This window comes from Corythoichthys intestinalis, chromosome 21 (assembly GCF_030265065.1).
Source record: "Corythoichthys intestinalis isolate RoL2023-P3 chromosome 21, ASM3026506v1, whole genome shotgun sequence".
NCBI lineage: Eukaryota > Metazoa > Chordata > Actinopteri > Syngnathiformes > Syngnathidae > Corythoichthys > Corythoichthys intestinalis.
The window spans coordinates 3,569,397-3,591,315 of record NC_080415.1 but is presented as its reverse complement, the minus strand read 5'-3'; the positions used below and the strand labels follow the sequence as shown (position 1 = coordinate 3,591,315).

The 21,919-nt window shown below is 41.4% G+C and overlaps 1 protein-coding gene across 7 annotated transcripts in view; it reads right to left on the bottom strand.

Moving 5' to 3' along the window:
* LOC130909582 (uncharacterized) overlaps nt 1-21,919 on the bottom strand; it is a 148,337-nt gene that overhangs the window by 95,714 nt on the left and 30,704 nt on the right. For all 7 annotated transcript variants that reach the window (XM_057826247.1, XM_057826245.1, XM_057826248.1 and 4 more), the window contains one exon: nt 11,264-11,470. In XM_057826247.1, coding sequence (XP_057682230.1) covers nt 11,264-11,470 — 207 coding nt within the window. The remainder of the gene's footprint in view (nt 1-11,263; nt 11,471-21,919) is intronic.

The window sequence follows — 21,919 nt, the reverse complement described above, 5'->3', positions numbered from 1 at the left end:
CCTCATCCAGCGAATGTGAATTTGTGCTTAGGGCAAGATCATCTCTCACAACTAGCGATCTTTGACGCTCTCCTTTTTTCCCACTTCAAGCTTTTTCCTCACCTAGCGGCTGTGAGACTTAAAACCTCGACGAAAATGCTCTCCTAGCTAAGCCTAGGCTAACATTCGTCTTTGTAAGTTTTTAATTAGTTTTTATATTGAATTTGAAAGGGAAATGTATTTTGTTTTTGGCGAACTTTTTCATGATGCTAATTTGTTGAAGCTACTCACGCATGGAAAAATACTATTGTACAACGTTTAAAATGTATTCATTTTATTTTTTTCAGTTACCATGATTTGAGAGCTCAACAAATTGAAGAAAAGTACGTCTTGTGTTTTGTTTTTGGGTTCGCTGGAATAGCGTCACTGACACACACCGCAACAAACGGGGGAAGAGGTGAGCGCTGCCGCGCCACTTTTGGCTGTATTTTTGACACACGAAAAATAGCGAATCCCCTGATGATTTTAGTAGTTTTGAAACCATGACGTTTTCATACCATGGTAAACCGTGACACTGGTAACCGGCACATGCCTACTCCCGACCCCCCCCCCCCCCCCCCCCAAAAAAAAAAAAGTTTCTCCTCGGATCTACACAGTACACGTAGGTCACCCTTTTTTACTTCGAAACGGTGAATTTCGCCGAAAGGTGAGAGATTTCCATGCCTGATGGGGGTGGGTCAGTGATGCTGTGGGGCTGTTTCACTTCCAAAGTGCCCTGGGAACCTTGTTAGGGTGCATGACATCATGAATGTTTTGAAATACCAGGACATTTTAAATCAAGATCTGTTGCTGGGATGAGCTGAAGAGGAGAGGAGAGGACCCAGGTCTCTGGATGATTTGGAAAGATTCTGCAAAGAGGAATGGCCGAAGATCCCTCTTTCTGTCTTTTCCCATCGTGTGAAACACTAGAAGATTAGGTGCTGTTTAGTTGGCAAAAGGGGGTTGTACAAAGTATTAACACCAGGGTGCTAATAATTGTGACATTATTTGATGTCAAATAATTATTTCTTTATGTGGGATTTTTTTCCCCACTGAATAAATGCACTTGTATTGAAGGTTGGATTTTTCTCTTTTTTTCCATTAAGGCCCCATATTATTTGAATTTTTAAAAAATTATTAGAAGCTAAAAAACACATCTTAACCAGTGGTGCCAATAATTATGGAGGGCACTGTACTTAATGTTTACACTGAATGTACAATTGTTAAATATGTTAACTTGAAAGCTGGTAAATAAATCAATGAGAAATTGTTAATTTGTATATCATGCATTTATTCAGATTTTCAAATTATAGAACAGTCCGCTTAGGCGAACTAATCGTCATTTATCGTGAACGGGGCAAATCTGCTCAATTTACCGAGATAAGTTCAGACCATAAGGACACTCAGATTCCTTTTGACACAGCTGTTTGACACGGAAAATGGAAGTCTAAGTGCCCAGATAGCCTGAACAGTTTTAATGTTTCACATTAAGAGTCTGACATGCTCCCATTGTGATCATTCAACAATACATACCTCGTTTATTATGACAAAGCAGCGAACAGGAAGGGGTTATGGGGGAACAGAAGAAAAGAAACACAAGAGAAGAAAAAAACAAACTACAACAAGAAATACATTGAACATCTAGACCAATTTCTAATATCTTGGTGCTATCGTCAGCTCGATGTATTTCCGGTTGACACCATGTAGGGGGCCTGTTGACCAGGGAAAGAGGGGGACGAGGGTGGGGGAGTCTATAAGCTAAATGATTTGAAAGGGGTAGAGTGTACACAAATCAGCTCTGTGAACTAGAACCCAGTAATCGTGTGAATCCCTTGTGAGTGTAAGCCCGTTGGCGACCAACCCTACGCCGCTCCATCGCCAATCCCGGCACCGGGACCCCCCACCCGAGCGTGCCCTATCACAACTAGTCGGACGCGAGACCCCACCGGGCGCGCGACAGCCACGCAGACAAGCGGAGACGCCATGCGGGCGCCAACCCAGGGCCACGGCCCCCACCCAGCCAGCCTGGGGACGGAGGGCGGTCGGGGGGGGGGGGGTGGTCAAGCGCAGCCCATCCCTCCTCCTGCAGCCCAGCAACGGAGCCATCGTCCCCCCACCCCCCGGGATTCAGGGTGGTCCCCCGGGCCACCCGCGCATCCATCAACCGGCCTTCACCACCACGCACCACCAACCCTTGGTGGGTGATGCATTAAAAACAGAGGGGATCCTGGCCGGGACTGTAAAGCCCCGTCCCAACTCTCATGGGGTGGACGTCCCCACCGGCAAGGGACAGCAAGCCCCACCCAAGACCCCGTGGGCCCCGTCGACGACCGCGCCGGTAGGGGAAGCAGCCGCCGCGGCCCAGACAGGCGGAGAGGGCCGGAGACAGACCAAGGGGACGGAAGCGCACCCCCCCCAACCCACCCCCGGGCCAGGAGGGCCGTGCAGTATGACACCAGAGGGCACCTCCCCGGCACAGAGAGACGCGGCTCCGGCCGGGCCAACCCAAGAGGGAACCATGGCCGCCGCATACACCCCCAAGCCCCCACCCCCACTCCACCCCACCCCACCTGCCCACAAAACCAGTGCGCGCTCGACAGGACCCCCACACGGCCTGACGCAACCAGACAAGCCCCAGCTGAAAATCCCAGGGGCCAAGACCGGCGACGGGATGGGCCAGGGCAGGACACCAACAAACTCCACCTGTAAAGCTGACAGAAGAAGAGGTTTATCAAACATCATTAGATGTATGCCAAGGACCAGTGAAGTGTATTATTTAAGCATAGTTCCTTAATTATTCTAAGTCTGGTAAGTAATATATAGGGTGTTCCAGAAAAATTGCATACGTTCCCCAGCAGCTGGCAACCAAATTGTCTATGGGTTTCTTTATAAATTAAACCCATTGACTGACAAAACTGTGAAGGAAGAAAAATTATTACATGCTGCTGGGAGTGTATAAAGCAGTTCAGATTTAAACATGTCCAGTTTCCAGCTGCAAAACGATGCATACAACTTATGACAACTAATGATACTATTATCCATTTTCCATTTCCACTTGAAAAACGCCACGTAATTAATTATATTAATTTTAATGTTCACTCGCTGAACGACATGGCAATCCTACCTTCCAGCTCTGCACCTGTGGTGTGTTCATTATGGCTAATGCTTGCTGCTACATATCCCTTGTGAGGTGCTACAAGAAGCCAAAGTTTCCACAATTACATATTGTCGAATCACACGGTGCAAGTTGCATTTTATTCGCCATCTGGCCTTACCACTTTCGTTGTAATCCTCTGTAGTTTGAGGCAGCAAGGTCGTTGCATGAAAAAAATTAGCTATTTTCGCGCATTTTGCCGATTCTTTCACGAGTGCTTTTCTCTTTTTAATTCTTATTTTTCAGCGCCACCCTTGCTCTTTTTATCCATCTGAGCACCGAGATAGCAGCTAATTTGGCTCAATACAGACTACAATTAGGGGGCGGAGCTGCATGCTGTATTTTTCGTCTGCACACGTGAGGATGAGTCTGGAAAAAAAATAATACTGTTTTTTTTTTAAGACGGCCCACAGGGACAGCGGTAACAGAATGTAAGTTATACTCAGTGCCACCGTCATAAACAAATACCAAACAAAAAATTATCTACATATGTGCCTTACTCAAACCAAAACAATTTAATTCAGCATTATATGCGTACTGGAAGTGTTTAGGAATAGCAAACGAAGTATTAAGCATCCCTAATCTATACATATATCTTACTTAAATCAAGGCAGGTTCATTAATCATTATATGCATAATAGAAATATTTAGGCATTACTTATCGGTCAGAATAGCCATGGGGTGAGCACTTGGTCTCAATATAGTTGACCGTCGATGTAGAGTTTGTCGACTGTGACTGTTGCACGTTTGCCATCTGCTCTGCACCGCTTCAGAATTGGGTAGAGGATTTTCCGTCTTTCGTTGATGTCGCGCGGGAAATGATCATTCATACCGAATCTTGTTCCTTTTAATTCTCTTCCTTTGGATTTGACCAGTACTTTCTGCTGCTAGAGCTCGTACTTGGCGATTATTGGATGCGGACCATTTCCTCTAGGCTTCCCAAGACGGTGTACCCTGGTAAACTTTATCGAATCCACCATTTCCTTAGGCAGCTTGAGAGATGTTGCCATAAATGACTTAACAAGGGTTTCTGGTTTGTCTACTGTGTTTTCTTCGATGCCAGAGAAAATTAAAATGTCCCTCATGCTCCTTGATTGAAGGTCGAAAATTGATTCTTTCATTATCTTGTTCTCTTTTTTAATGGCTTCTAATAATCCTACCGTCGACTCGAAGGTGCCTTTAAGCGTAGCGTTTTGCGACTTGAGATGTACTACCTCCTGCGGTGTAAACACAAGGCTTTTTTTTAGGTCTTTAATCTCGGCTTGTAGGATTTCTGATGCAGTTGAGTTTCCTATCGATTGATCCAATTCCCTCGCTAACTGATTTATTGTACTCTGGCGAGTTTACTTGCAGATCCTCTGCAGAGGTAGCTGAGTCAGTAGAATCTGCCTTCTTGCGCTTCGCCGGGAGATCGCTGCGTTGGTTAGGTGTTGCCATGGCGTTTCCTCGGTGTAAGGCGGAGTCGACAAAGGTAAATCAAGAGATCATGAAAAGAATGAGGGGAGAATTAGTTGAATTTTTCTTTAGGAGCGGTGCCGCTAGCTAAGCCGCCAATGATAACGTCATGCGTCTACGGAGTCTCGCGAGGGTCACGACGTTCAAGCATGCTGTCGCCTTTGTTCTGTCTGACTTATCTGATTTGTGACGCATGCTTTTATTTTGGCACGGGGGTTCTAGGGACACTCAGATTCCTATTCTCCTTGTCTAAGCAGCTGATCAGGACAGGTTAAAAAACTGATAATAATATTAACAATGACTTAATAGTATGTAGAGGTGCACAATAATTATCGGTTCGATAATTATCGGTCCAATAATAGGAATTATGATGTCATCCTAATAAATCCAATAACATTATTGATAGGCCAGATTGTATACTGTAACATGTTTTTGGCACTGTGTCGGTGGACTGGGAAGCGTGCGTTTGTTTCCACTTCTGTTTAGCCAGTATGCAAAGTTATGTTACTGTTCCAGAGGCCATATTTTTCCATCACTGGGTGATAAACCTTATTATGGGAATTAGCAAATGTTTGCATTTTACAGTGTTATGTTTTTAAGTTTAGAGAGGCATTTTGGTTATTGATAGGATAGGCTTGCTGTCCTATAATTGGCCTGTTAAGAAAGTTGTTTCATGGGCCAAGACCACATAAGTCTCCTCTCCTGATGCACCAAAAGTTTTATCTGCTGACAAAGCACAATTCTCGTTTTAGTTCAGTGCTCATTGTTCAGGGGAACACATCGTCAATGACATTGACTGATTGTGATTGACTCAAATTATATTTATTGTGAAAACTAAATATGGGCACTTTATTTGAAGTCAAAACTGTTCTAGTCTTTGTTTTGTTCATTATAATAATGTTCATGTCATCACGAAAATTCTGGTAAGGTCAAAGTCAAATCTATGCTAAATCCACCACTATTATTTTTGACCTACAGGTATTCAAAAACTAAGGTGAATATACATTTAAAAATTATATATACATATGGCGGAAAACACTGAGGTGACTTGAAGTTCCGCTCTGAAATTTGACCAAATTTCAAAATTGTCCTATATCAAGGGTGGGCAGACTATTCCACAAAGGGCCACAGTGGGTGCAGGTTTCTGTTCCAACCCATCAAGAGGAAACCTCTTTACCAAACTGGTGCCTTGCAAGCGCAATCAGTTGATCGCAGTCAGGTGCTTCTTGTTTCAGCAGAAACCTCATTGGTTAAACTGTCCTTGCTGGATCAGTTTGACCAAAGACCAGGACCCACTACGGCCCTTGAGGACCGGTTTGCCCACCCCTGTCCTATATGCATGTGTGATACATCATTGGAAAGCTTAATTTTTTTTTTCTGGGGGAAGAAAAGTTTTGATCAGGAGGGGATTTAAAAAAAAAAAAAAAAAAGTTTAAACAGCAAAACCCTAACTGGAGGTGAGAGCACGCGAGAGCAGAATTAAAGACGCCATGATTTTAACGAGATATTATTACGTACTTACTTTGTTTCGATACAAAAGCTCCATGTAGCATGTATCATCAAGTGCCAAGACACAGATGTGAATAGCCACAGCCTGATTTTTGAAGGGACTTTATGGGTGAAACATGGTAATATAACAAGGGTCGTGATACAGAAATCGCAGACATCAAGGAGTGGTCGAGATGTTCTTTTTTATATATTTACCCTTTTAAATGTTTTTTCCCCGATTTTTCTTTGTTTGGATCGATTATTTATCATCTAACATATCGGGGAAAATGTGACAGTCACAAAAAATAAAAACATTAATCTATAGTTATGAGGTACATATCCGTGACTTATTTACAGACACTATTCTTTTCATTGTGACGTAATTTGTTTAAAAGTTTAAAATATGCCAGCGTATTTTTAAACCGAAATGTTAGAGATCAATTAATGATTCTAAGCTAAAAATGACAGACATTGTGAATAATACATTTAACCCTGTATTGCCAAATGCATCACATCTGATACAACTAAAATTTTATGATTTTGAGACTAATTCCAAATTTTGACATTTCTTTTTGGAAAAAAAGGATGCAAGTCAACACATGCATCTGCAGGTTCCATGAGAAAAAAAAACAGGATTTAGCCAGGGTTATAGATATCAGAGCGCTTATAACACATATTAATTTTGACTTTTCTTTTTACAAATTTGAAAAAAAGGTTTCATTAGGACCTTATTTTTCAAATTTTGGGATTCTCTGATAATTGCTTCATGTTGCAGGTATTTAAAGTGATCCTCTAACTTAAATGCATGTAGGCTCTAATTAACCACAATTGTTCTCTTGTACTAAAATCAATGGCAATATTTTATAATATTTAGTCCATATTTTGACCGTTAGTTGGCGCCATGGTTTGCGGGCTCGCAGTGATGACGTAATTGGTATCTTTCCAAATGTGTAGCATGTTAAACAATTGCTTATTGCTGCCTAAACTCGTGAAGTAAAATGCCACGATGTGCTGCTTTTGGATGCCATTTCCAGTCAAATGGAAACAAGGGGAGTGAAGTGAGTGGTCAAGGTGGAATTATTGTTTTTAGTGAATAAATGTGCATAAGTGGAAGCTGCTCCCCTTTTTGGTACTTTTATACACGTATCCTAGCTACCAAGCGTTACAATGTACAAGACATGGATTACACGAGGTGTGCTCTTTGGCCTGTACTGTAAGCACACGACAGCTCTGGATGCTAACAATCTACATAATTATATTGGGATAAGTTTGAAAACGCAATATGCTTACCTTGAATATCTGCTAATAAAACCGGACAGCATACACTCTCGCTCCCAACCAGACTTCCCAACAGAACTCTCTCGCATCACCAGTTTTGCCCAACTTTTGTCTTATCAGGTATTTGCTGCACGCATTTTTCCCTGAAGCTCGTCTTGTCAACGACCGACAGTGCTGTCCTGCTCTTCACTTTTCAGATCTGGTTCAAATATGAAGGGTAGAACTGACGACATGTTGGGAAAGCTAAGGAGTGACACGCTGGAATTTCAGCAACGGGACCAGTGATGTCACGCACTGCGACGTAACAAGAATGGCGACCTATCACTTAAAATAATTTTACAAACTTTATTAAAACAAAAACATTAAGAGGGGTTTTAATATCAAATTATTATAACTGATACTAACATTTAGCTTTTAAGAATTACTTGTCTTAAAAACAGGATCCCTTTAAGGGATAATTAATTACCTTTGTTTTATGGCTGGTTGAAACAAAAGCAGTTGCGCGACGTCTGTGAACGGGGGTTTCCAGGGTAAAACGGACAAATTGAAAATAGTTCGGGGGCTTAATTCGTCATGAATCTGCTATTGCAGCATAAATACATGTTGTTCTATCAAACACAACCTTTCTTTTGGCTTAAAATACAACAGTTTATTTTAAAGAGGGGTGCAAGAGCAGAAACTGCTTTTTCAGTCTCGTCTGTGTTTTCCGCCATATACATTAGCAGTTATCGTATCGGTCTTGAGGAGCAGGAAGTTATCTATATGGGTTTCAAAATATGGATATCGTGCACCCCTAATAATATGGGCACTTTCCCAGTTAAGAGGGCAAGAGCATCACCTTATGTCTACCTGTGCATGCCACCGGTTGAGGTTATCGTAACCCAAGGATTGGGTATGATAATAGCACAAACTATTGCAATTTAATATTAACATTTTGCTTTTATTTCTTGCAGGCACTGGATGCACAAAAATAGAATCCAATACATTACTCCTAGCCAATGCCAGGAAATATTGAAGTATTTTAAATCCTTTAAAACAACTACTTGAACTGAAAGCATTTGTCACTTAAAGAGTATGTCATGCCCTGGGAAAATGTTAATATTCCATCATTTATCCATAAACGCATGCCTTTTGTATTCATATCATGCCACTTCGTGTAATTACACACACGAAAATGAGAGAAATTTGGCTCGATTGTAAAGCTAAAACGACCGGCGCCCGAGATCTGGCAGATTGTGTGTGTGACGTCATTTACAAGTGAAGAGATTGCCATCGGCCACTTGGGGGGCAGCGCCTGTCTGCATCAATATAATTCCTTCTAGTGAGGGGAGAATAGCGGTGTTTTGAGCTGTTTATGCTGTTGCATTGTGTTCGTCCTGCACATATTTCAGGTTCCCTCATGAAGGAACACCCCTCGTTGTCAATAAAAGAGAATTCAGAATTGACAGTGAGGGGTGTTTCTTCAACAAGAAAAAAGGCTCAGTGCTTTAATACTGAATGGCGGCGATGATGGCAGACAATTTCGTTTCTAATTTCAGCGGCGAATCCGACGTAGAAGGACGTAACGAATGTTCATCTTATGGTGACGAGGAGAGTTACGAAGCTTTAATTGGTGTTTTAGGTTACCAATTTGAGCCCAAACGAACGCCAATGCAGCGTAATGAAACGGTCATTGAGGGGAGCAATGACACTGATGAAACATCGGCAGCAGATCGTGTGGGAAACAACGAATGATATTTTTTGCATTTCTTTTTGTGAAGCTGATACACCGTGACCACAAAATAAAGTAATGTATTGAATAATTATCATTTATTGCGCTGTCATAGTTTTTCGCTCTGCCAACAGACACAAATATGAATGGGATCAGAGGATTTGTTCTATATATTTTACGAGTGATAATTTATACATGTGTCCAGTCCTGTATCCAATGCGTGGTATTTTTTTATTATAAAAGAGTGCTCACTCTGGCCATTTTGAGCTTGGCTGCTCCCCTCCTTTGCTTAGCCTTAGCCTCCTTTGCCAGTCATCGTCCTCTTTCTTGATATCTCGGGACATTTAGGTGGCTGGTGTATGGTGGGCACCGCATCTGCTTTGAGCAGCATTCTTGCAGCAAAACCCGATTTCACTTGTCCATAGTTCGAGAAGCTTTCAGGTGGAAAATACCGTAATTTCCCGAATATAAGGCGCACCCTTGTATAATGCGCACCCCAAATTTACTTGTAAAATCTAGGGAAAATTATTGTACCCGTTTATAACGCGCACCCTAATTTTAGAAGAAAACAGAGATGTCATTTTACTGACTGGTGAAACGCAGCACAAGCATAGCACATTGGTAGTTCAAAACATGACCGTAAACTGACAATATTTACGGTAATAATATGATTTGACAACTTCTCCAACTTACCAGAATCTAGGAGAAAACAAAACAGATGTGACTTTTCTTTTAAAGGCTGCTGTATAACTTGCTCGTTTCCTCATGATGAATAAATGTTTCTTCCATGGATTGATACGGTAAAATGAAAGTGAGAACGTAAGTCGGAAATCCGTGAGAGCTCATAGCTGTCAACTCGACAGTAACAAAAGGAACTATTGTTATTTGGGTTTGAGTTTCCCGAGGGACCGATATAGTTGACGGACATAGGAAGTGTGTGTCCTTACATTTGTTATAGTCCGAATTGCGGAGCTGCAATAAACGTCGACTCAAATGAGTTTAAGAAACTAAATTCTGTGCTTTATGAAGAGTGAAAAAAGCAGAATTTAACACAGACGAAATCATTCGGCCGATTGGAGTGAAGTATTACCGAAACAAAACGGTGACGTCACGTACCGTAATGGTCGGCAACGGGTCGCCGCATACGTTTCTTCAACACAACGTGGCCGTGTCAATGAAAAAAAATCGGTTTATATATATATATGTAATACATATATATTTCTGTCTCCATCCATGTACCCGTTTATAATGCGCACCATGAGTTTACAAGTTGATTTTGGGGAAAAAAAGTGCGCGTTATATTTGGGAAATTACGGTAACAGAAAACCGTGCCAGAGGCTGGGTCTAGAAAATTAGCCCTCTTTGCACGGACGAACTTTACCCATTGTCTGCGTAGTCCAGCTTTTTTTTTTTCGCGTTCAGGAACTCATGGATACTATATTCCAATAAATAGCTATTTGTACACCACATAGCACAGCAGTTTTGAACCATTTTAGTGATGTTTTGGTCAAACAAAGCCGAACGCTAGTCTCTCGTCGATAAAAAACAATGGCACCTGGCTCCGCCTCGACTGTCAATCACGTGTTGTGACGTCGCCGCCCCATTCGGCTGTTTCCGGAACACTTTCGGAAATGTTTGTCATTTTCGATCTATTTTCGATAGTTGCTCATTAATGTGATTGATTTTTTTGTTAACTTTATCAATATTTGTTATCTTGGCACATAACGGTTCTATTGATGTCTCACACCCCCTTTGCCGTTACATACCCTTTAAGTTACTCTTTGTACATTGTCTTTTTTTTTTTTTTTTTTTTATTTTACTGCTGCTTACCCACTCGGTAATATTTTTTTATTTGGTTGTATATGGGTATTCTAAAATTCAATAAATGGTTGATTGTATTGCTGTGTTTAATTTCTAATATACACATTTATATCACCAGTGTTTCGAATGCCTCTTACCTTCATTAATGTATGGCATCTCTTCCTCCTCCTTTATAACTACATGTGCAAGTGTGTGTGCACTCTATGGGGCAGCTTTGAATCTCATGACACTTTGTGTAATGACAATAAAGGCTTTCTATTCTATTCTATTCTATTCTATTCTATTCTATTCTATTCTATGCTTGTAACAGACAGCAACTTAACCCTTCGAGGGCTCACCAGTCAAATTGGTGATGTCCACCTCCTCTTTAACGTATGGAGGGTCTTCCTCCTCCTTTTTGAGGGAAGGCTGTCGGTGCTGCTCCTCAATGTGAGAGTTTGAAACTGTAATGAAATGCTCCTCTTGCTCTTCTTTGATGTATGGCAAATCTTCCTCCTCCTGTTTGATGCGTGCGGACACATCAGGATGATGCAGTTGGATGCTGTCTGCAAGACAAGCCCACAAACACACATCAGGGTTATTACATCTTTTTCATGGCCAAATTTAAGCACACCAATTTTTCATTTTTCCATTACCTTTGAATAAGGCCACTTTCAATCGATCACTGTTTGGTCCGTTTAACGGACCAGAGTTCTTTTCCCCCACATATTCCGCTAATGTGAACGTGCAGTCGAACTCGGACCAAACAAACGAACCGCTCAAAAATTGTTGGTCTAGGTCCGCTTTAAGCGCACCCTGCTTCGCTGGTGAATGCAACGGGAGCAGAGTGCACTTCTGCTACTGTATGTGTAGCGTCACAGCATGGAACGCAGATACTCTATGCCAGGAGCATCACATGATTTTTCAAAGGATACCAATATTTTTGTCCTAACCATTTTTGGAGCTTTGTGTAAAATGTTAATGATTTAATTTCCGCCCCCCCTCACCCATTTTCTTTTGTGTTTTTTCATTGCAAGCTAAATAAATGAAGATATTACTACCGAAGCATTTTCTGGGAGAAATTGAGCATTATCTGACAGAATTACAGGGGTGCCAATACTTTTGGCCAGCAGTGTACATATGTCATTTTCAGGTTGCGACACGTTTAAACAGGAAAATATTGCCTCGTTAAGAAATTTCAGGTTTGGAGAGGCAAAATACTATCAAAGATATGTATGTGCTTTCGGCTTTTAGATGTCGCCCCATAAGATCCTGCTGCCCTATTGGTCATAATATTTCCCATCATGCCTCCATAATGCTCTCCTATTGGCCTATTGTTGATGACATTTCAATTTGGGTGTTGCAGTATGACGACGTGCAGAGGCACGTTGTTGTTATTGTTGCTACTACGGGTCGACATCTGAGCCAAAGGAGCAGAAGGCTCCTCGTGTTTTTGTCTTACAAAGTTTTTTTTTTTTTTGAAGTCCACAGATGTTTCATTACATTAGTAGCACATTACAGCATAAGTTTCCTCGCGTTTTTGTGTCACGAAGAGTGAGATAAGCACCGTCGATCTCGTGAAAGGAGACACTGCCTCTCCTGACAGTTAATTATATTAGAGGCGTGACGCGATGAGGAACAGACTGAGAGGACATATCATGGTCAACACATGCCGCTAGATAAAAAAGAAAACTGTAATACCTGACTGCGGCCGACAGCCCCAACAAACAATGCCCAGTTGCCAGTTGCTACAAACATACGACCACATAATGCTATGGTAGATATCACATATATATAGAAATAGATGCGAAATGACAGACGATGACGGCTTTAGTAAACTTGCCTGGCACGGCCAGACTATTCTCCTTGTATTTTTCAAACACTGTGAGAATAGTCCGGGACCCAGCTCCTTAATGGCGAACAAAATAATCCCTCCAATCAGATTCGATTATTTGCGTGACGTTTTCTTAACGAGCAACGTCACTCTTGCGTGTCGGAAGTCGTCTCCACAACAACACAGATGGCGAACGGGAGAGCCGAGAATATGTTCCAATCCGCGGTAAAATCAATTTAAAATTACCAAAATCCCTCAACACAAGTCATTGACAAGTCTGTCTCGCGCTAGCCATGTTGAATTAACTTCTCCATTCGCGCTAGTTTCTTGTCGCTTTATCAACATCACGTCCGCCCGATGCTGATTGGTCCACTCCGCTGTCTGTTTGCTGTGGCTTGCTCCCATTGCTGAATTTGTATATCATAAGGTGCCGGAACGTAAAGTACATATGACAGCGCAGGGATGACGCCACGTGGACAGGTCCCGGAACATGTTGTAATAGCCCAAATGGTGGAATAGAAAGGAGAGGAGTGAATGATGGCTCCCTTCACTTTATTGTGGCAACAGTTAAATAACAAATAACAAACATAACAGCAGACTGCTGCAACATGCAACCGCCAACTTCGCTCTCACGCCGCACTCTTCTCCTCACTTCCCGCTATGTCAACACTCTGCTGTCCGATGGCCCCTTCACGGGCCTGCACCCAGTTACGGACATTACAATATGCAGAAAATGGTGCTGAAAACAAAACGCAAATGCCCACTTGCCATGCTGTGGGATTTCCCATTTTTTCTTTCTTTTCTATGTGCTTTTCTGACTCGTTTTGAACCATGATCCTTCTTTTTGAAAAAAGACAGTAAATGCAGCAGTCTTTTTGGCATGTTGAAATGCCGTTTTATCCTGTCCGCAAATTTCAAATTTTTTTTTTAATGTTAGGGGTGTGATTTGTTGGTTCAGCTTCTCAGTGCATCAACAAATCTCCGACTCTTTCATATGACGTCAATTTTTATAAGCTACATGCAATTCTTGGGATTTGTTGTGTAAATTAATTAATGCATATTATTATTTTATTTTATACTGTAATATCCTAACTGCGTGTAATATTTTGATATGTTTTCCGAGGCACCCTGAAGTGCACGCAACGTTACTATTGTTTTGTTCACTTGATGTGGGAGTGCTATAGAGAGGCACAGGCTCTATTTATCGCTCCGCACAGCCTGCCGAGAGCCCCAAGCTGTGTTCGTACTGTTAGCTCCATGTGTTAATAAAGAAACAAAGTTGTCAGCACGTCATGTGTTGCAACAAAAAGCTCATAACAAGACACTATGCACAATCTGTTTAAGAGACGCTGGGACTGGAGAGCTGTGAGTATTAGGAGGCAAGGGGGAGATGAGCGAGAAGCAAAAGTTCGCGGTCGAATGTGGTGGCAGTCTGCTATTTTTTTGTTTGTTTTCTTATTGTTGCCACAATAAAGTGGAGAAAGCCATCAACGACTGCTCTCATTCTTTCCCCCCAACGTTTTTATATTATTATTATTTCATATGCATTAGAGCTGCCGGATCTGCCTAAATAAGTCCCGGAATACAGGGAGGCCAAAATCAAGAGGTGCTGGAACGTGTTCTGGCATGTTCCGGCTCAAATTAACCCCTGCTTGCTCCGCCCTGGGAATTTGATCTGCGGGATGGTCGCCAGATTCAATCGCTGGAACAGCGGTGAGTCTGGTGTTCCAGGCTATTAGTAAACAGCTACCATCTTAAAGCAGTAGACCTCTCTGGAATGCTTTGTTGTAGCGAACCTAATTAACTTTTTATCTAAAATACTCCTAAATCAGCAAAATCTTGACTTGAATCTATCTTTAAATGATGAAACAGTTTTACAAAATTTCACATGTTGAAAGGAGACCGAAGGGAAATAATATATTTTAATAATATAATAATAATACAGTGGAGCGAAGAATTCCTTTACTGTACTAAATGAAGTTCAAAGGGTTTTTGGGACAATAGGCTCTAGCCCAATTCTTCACCCTACACTAAACTAAACACAGGGGTATTGCGGATATTGTGATAACTAGATTCTAACATTGGCTATGTATGGAAGTCACTACATATAGTGAATCAACAGTTAAAAGTTGTTAAAATTGCTCCCGTTATTGCTTTATTTCATTTTGTCTACTTTCAAAATTTGAAAGTTTTAAAACAGTTTCATCATTTGAAGATAGATTCAAGTCAAGACTTTACTGATTTAGGAGTATTTTAGATACTACTCCCCTTAGAAAGCTACTCCCCTTCAGTTCGCTACAACAGAGCTTTCCCACGAAGTCTAATGATTTAAGATGGCAGCTGTTTACTAACGCTGCCGAGTCATTTCGCATCTCGTTCTATATACATGCAGGGGTTAAAGTGGGCAGGAACCCTAAACCAGCTTGAGTTTCGGGCCGAAACGCCGTTCTGGCATACAGTGCTTTGATCTTGAAAATATGACGGCAACTGTCAAAACTCCATGTTTAATAATTAAAAAAATAAATAAAAAACTGCCAAACTGCATCTCCAAAAAGAAACAATCTACTAAAACAATCAATCTACTGATGTCAAATTTACATACACAAGTGTTAACAAAAAGCCAAGTGATTGTGTAGCGTAATCCGTTTCCACCGGTATTTATTATTTATTTATTTATTTCACATTGTTCTTCTCAGCGTCTCTCTGTATCTGACAAGTCGCTGAGCACATGCAGGCAGCAAAAAAAACAACAACAACAAAAAAAAAAACTGGAGTCTACTGTCCGTAGGGCTGGGCGATATGGCCTTAAGTAAGTACGTGTCACGGTAAATTGAGCAGATTTACCTCAATAACGATATGTGACGATAAATTCGCCCAAGCGACAGTTATATAATTTGAAAATCGGAATCAATGCATGAAATGAATTGACAGTTTCTCGTTGATTTATTTACCAGCTTTCAATTTCACATATTTAGCAATTGTACATGCAGTCTAAACATGAAATATATAAAAAATTTAGTGTAAACAATAAGAATTTAAGTATGAGCATTTATAACAGCTTGTATGACTTGACCAATGTACAATTAGACATGTGCCGGTTACCGGTTTCAAGGTTTACCGTGGTATTAAAACGTCACGGTTTCAAAACCACTAAAATTTTCCGTCACACCGCAGTACGGTATTTTATGTCCAGAAAATGCAGCGAGAACTGAAGCAGGAGCGCTCACCCCTCCCTCTCCGGTTGTTGTTATGTCTGTCAGTGACGCTACTCTATGCTATAGACTAGAGTTGAAACCATGGCTGAAGGTGGTGAGCTTTTTCCTCCATCAAAAAAAAGAAAATCGCTTGTATGGGAGTATTTTGGCAACCGAAAATAAGCAGACGGCTGTGCATTAGAGGAGGAAGGACATCCCACGTGCAAGACTTGCTTGCGGAGGGTGGCTGCAAAGGGAGGCAACACCTCAAACTTGATTTCGGATTTACATGACCATCATCCGTCACTTCATACAAAATTGAAGGTAAGTAAACGCTGTCATTTACGTTTCCCACCAGCTACGAGAGTGTTCTCCAGCGTGTTTAGTGTGTGTGGCGATGGTAAAACAAATACCAACTATATATAAATACTAAATACGTAACTACCTTGTTAACGAGGCTAATATTGTGGCTAGTTAGCATGCCAAGACGGCTAACCGGGTTCCTCTCTACCATTAGACAACTTTTGTAACGTTTCCACGCTAGGATACTTGCCAACAGTCCCGGATTGTGCGGGAGTCAGGGCAACCCGGAATATAGACCCTACCCACCGACGTCACAAAATCACGTGATCGCTGTATTGTTCCGCCCCCTTGTCCGTCATTTTGTGTCTGTATTATCAATGGTCTCAATTGATTGAGCAATTTATAATGCATTTCATGGAAGGCATGCTTTCGGATGCCGTAAACTCACTTGATGCATTGCATAAAAGGCGTTATGTGGAAAAACTTCAGTTTATCCATTCGCCAGATCCATATTTGATGCCTAAATTGATGTTTTTCGACCCGCTGTCTCTGCTAGCTACACTGATATTTACAACTATCTTGTCCACACAAAATCAGCCTATTCTCACGAAAGTTTGAAAAACTTTAAGAGCTTGGAGGCTTATAAATACTTCGTTGCTGGTTGGGTGAAACAGGTCCTCGTCCACGAAAATTCGGCAGCAATCTATCTTGTGCTTGGAAAGGTGAGTTACGAAATTTTCAATTCAAAATCTTTTGTTCTTGCTAACATCCACTGTCAAGTCTAATGTATTTCATGTCATTTGTCAATGGAGCTCGGGCTTTTAATGTTCATATGGTTTAGCGATAGCACTCTCACTACATACATACGTGTATGTTGTCGGCAATTAGCCTAGCAATGATCTTAATTGTGGTTGTCAGCCCAAAACCCTCTAAATATATATTAAATGCATCTTACCAGATATAAAATGACTACTACATAATCTGTGGTAATCGTTTGGAGCCCAGTTTTCTCGTCGAATTGCAGCAGCCCATCTCGCTCTCTCCTCTCCGGGTCTCTCGGAATCCAGTAGAACTTCAAGTCTCTCCGTCTATCTTCTCTGTTATTGCAACCGACCGCCACACACGCCTTCACCATTTTGATTATTAATGTTAACGAGCAGAAAAACACGCCGTAAATAGATGTGTTGACGATGTGTTGACGGACAATTCGGCGGCACCAGTCAGGAGGGCGGAGTTGTGACGTCACGTGGGTAGGGTCTATAGGAAGTTCTGAGTGGTACCACCGCTGCCGAAGCAGAACCAATCTGAACTTCATATATTGCGGGTTGCCCCGCACAATTCGGGACTGTTAGCAACTTTAATTCTTTCGCCATTGTAATCATATGTTCAAAATACAATTTTTATAATACAGCCTGTGGTGTTTTTTTCTCTCTGGCGACTTTCTGTGTTGAGAGGGGGTTGGCTAGGGGGTGTTGTGGGTGTGTAATTCGTAAATAATGATACGAGTCACACACACACTCTTGCTCCCCATTAATATTCAACTAATTAATATTAATAGCAGCAATATAGTGGTATTTGTTTTACATAAAATCAATTTTATCATACACTGTTTTAAGTCCAGTTCTATATTGCCAAAGTCATTATAAATGCAGGTTAATTTGATTTTTATCTCTTTATTTTTCCTCATTATAGGGCAGCAGTAGCTCTGACAGCAACAGGGCATCAACATCAAAAGCTCCAGATCAGCCAACAGTTCTGGAAACCTTTCAAAAACAGAACAACTATGCACCTTCATCCAAACATGCAAAAGACCTCAATAATGCTGTGGCATATTTCAGCGCAAAAGACATGATGCCCTTTCAAACTGTAGATAAACACGGATTTTTGAAACGGATGAAAACAGCAGTGCCGCTTTACAAGGTCCATTCCAGAAAATTCTTCTCCAAGAATGAAATCCCGAAGATGTACACAGAGGTCAGGGCTTATGTAAAGAAACAAGTGGAAAAAGGGGTGTGGTTTTCTGCAACGACCGATGTGTGGACTAGCAATAGTGGTAGTGGGAACCATACATAAACTTCACTGTGCATTTCATTTCTCCATCTTGGGAATTCAAGTCCTTTTGCCTCGAAACTATGCTTTTCCCAGAGGACCACACGGCTGACCACATCTTGGATTGCTTTGAAATCATACTGCATGAGTGGGACATCAGAGATGATCATTTATCAAGCATCACAACCGACAATGCAACCAACATGAAGAAAGCATTTGAAGGGTTACCCTGTGTTTGGCTTGGCTGCTTTGGCCATAACCTAAATCTGGCTATATCAAAGGTGTTCAAAATTCAAAGAGTTGAATCATCTGTGCGAGCATGCAGGCACCTTGTACAGGGATTCTCTCGCAGCTGGAAAAGAAAGAGAACTGAAGAAGCATCAGGCAATCCTTAAAATTCCTGAAAAATCCCTCATTCATGATGCTGACAAGATGGGGAATGATTGAGTGATTTCTGGAACAGCAGCAGGCTTGCTGTGCAGTTCTTGCCTCAGACAAAGGCTTGTGGCATTTAATGCCAACAGATAATGATGTGCAGACTTTGGAGAGACTGCAAACTTCTGGGTCCTCTAAATGACTTCACAGATCTTCTGGGCTCTGAAACAACGACTACCCTCTCATCCTTGAAGCCTGTTATGGAGCACATCACTGGCCTACTGAAGGAGGAGGAGGGAGATGACACGCTAACAAAACAAATGAAAAAAATAATGAGAGATGATCTGCAACACTGTTACTCTGAAAAAGTCAGGAAGGTGACAGACATCGCTTGCTTTATTGATCCCCGTTTTAAGGATAACTTCTCTGAAAACAAAGATGACACAATATCGGCAACTGTAGAGGAGGCTGTGCAGCTAGCAGACAAAACATCTGTGCCAACTCAAGAGTTACCTGCTGCCACCAATGGTGATGAAGAACAGGGAAGCAGTGCTTCCACCACCACTACTGCCCTTTCTACTACTACTAAGAAGAAAGACAAGTTTCTGTCTAGCTTGCTGAAAGAAATTACATCAACAAAACAACAAAAGATCAACAGCAACGCAGAAGATGCCTGCCCAAAGGAAAGAGTGAGAATGGAGGTTAAACTGAATTTGACTCACCCTCCCATATCTTCTGATGCTGACCCACTGGCATGGTGGAAGGCTCATGCTGAAGAGCTGCCTCTCCTTGTCAATGTAGCAAGAAAATATCTGCATCCCAGCCACCAGTGTACCCTCAGAGAGGGTTTTCAGTTCTAGTGGACATACCCTCTCACCTCACCGCTCCAAACTTAACCCAAAAAAGGTGAACATGCTCACATTTCTACACCATTACTTGGACTGAGTGAGAAATATGGCCAAAAAATGAGCAAGTCTCTGAAATGTTGAAGTGCCCGCATATTAGATTGTTTTGTTTACTTTTTTGCTGAAAATAATTATTTTTGTTCTTGTTCTAAATAATGTTGAGCTGCTTGAGCTGTGGCTGTAGGTTTAAGTTCTATTTATGTTAATTTATTTAATATATTTTATTTATTATTTGTTATTCATTTTAACATTCATGTATATATATATATATGTATATATATATATATATATATATATGTTTGTATATGTAATATATACAATTTGATGTTGAAGTTTGTTTACTTTTCTTGTTCTAAATAATGTTGAGCTACTTGAGCTTTGGCTGTAGGTTTAAGATCTATTTATGTTAATTTATTTAAAATATTTTATTTTATTTTTTGTTATTCATCTTAACATATTCATGTTGATGTTCAAATTTGCAAATAGGTTCTGAAAAATAAAAAAATCCTGTTCGGTGGAATTATATATTTTTTTTAACCCATACCGTATAATTGCAATACCGTGAAACCGCGGTATTTTTGCTGACGGTTACCGTACCGTCAAAATCTCATACCGGCACATGCCTATGTACAATATTATAAAAATCAATACAACGACTCTGCAAACATGTCATTGTAAAACAAATTACTTACAACTTGAACAGCACACTTGAAACAGACAACTTATTGTTAATGCCGACTGTGACATACAGTGGGGCAAATAAGTATTTAGTCAACCACTAATTGTGCAAGTTCTCACACTTGAAAATATTAGAGAGGCCTGTAATTGTCAACATGGGTAAACCTCAACCATGAGAGACAGAATGGAAAGAAAAAAAAACAGAAAAATCACATTGTTTGATTTTTAAAGAATTTATTTGCAAATCATGGTGGAAAATAGTATTTCGTCAATACCAAAAGTTCATCTCAATACTTTGTTATGTACCCTTTGTTGGCAATAACGGAAGCCAAACGTTTTCTGTAACTCTTCACAAGCTTTTCACACACTGTTGCTGGTATTTTGGCCCATTCCTCCATGCAGATCTCCTCTAGAGCAGTGATGTTTTGGGGCTGTCGTTGGGCAACACGGACTTTCAACTCCCTCCACAGATTTTCTAAAGGGCAGGGGTCTCCAACCCAGTCCTCAAGGCCCACTGTGGGTCCTGGTTTTTGTTCCAGCCGATCCAGCAGAGACAGTTGAACCAATGAGGCTTCTGCTAAAACAAGCCACACCTGACTGCAATCAACTGATTGCACTTGTAAAACACCAGATTGGGGGAAAAGTGTTGTCATCTTGTTTGGTAGGAATGAAATCCTGCACCCACAGTGGGCCTTTGTGGAATAGGTTGGGGACCCCTGCTATAGGGTTGAGATCTGGAGACTGGCTAGGCCACTCCAGGACCTAGAAATCCTTCTTACGAAGCCACTCCTTTGTTGCCCTGGCAGTGTGTTTGGGATCACTGTCATGCTGAAAGACCCAGCCACGTCTCATCTTCAATGCTCTTGCTGGTGGAAGGAGGTTTTCACTCAAAATCTCTCGATACATGGCCCCATTCATTCTTTCCTTTACACAGATCAATCATCCTGGTCCCTTTGCAGAAAAACACCCCCAAATTATGATATTTCCATCCCCATGCTTCAAAGTGGGTATGATGTTCTCCGGATTCAATTCAGTATTCTTTCTCCTCCAAACACGAGAACCTGTGTTTCTACCAAAAAGTTCTATTTTGGTTTCATCTGACCATAACACATTCTCCCAGTCCTCTTCTGGATCATCCAAATGGTCTCTAGCAAACCGCAGACGGCCCTGGACGTGTACTTTCCTCAGCAGGGGGACACGTCTGGCACTGGTTCCCCCTGTGTGGTTCTGGGAGTTTTGCTCACCGTTCTTGTTATCATTTTGACGTCACGGGGTGAGATCTTGCATGGAGCCCCAGATCAAGGGAGATTATCAGTGGTCTTGTATGCCTTCCATTTTATAATAATTGCTCCCACGGTTGATTTCTTTACACCAAGCCTTTTACCTATTGCAGATTCAGTCTTCCCAGCCTGGTGCAGGTCTACAATTTTGTCTCTGGTGTCCTTCGACAGCTCTTTGGTCTTGGCCATAGTGGAGTTTGGAGGGTGACTGCCTGAAGTTGTGGACATGTGTCTTTTACACCGATAATGAGTTAAAACAGGTGCCATTAATACAGCTAACGAGTGGAGCCTCGTTAGACGAAGTTAGACCTCTTTGACAGCCAGATATCTTGCTTGTTTGTAGGTGACCAAATACTTAATTTCCACTCTAATTTGGAAATAAATTCTTTAAAAATCA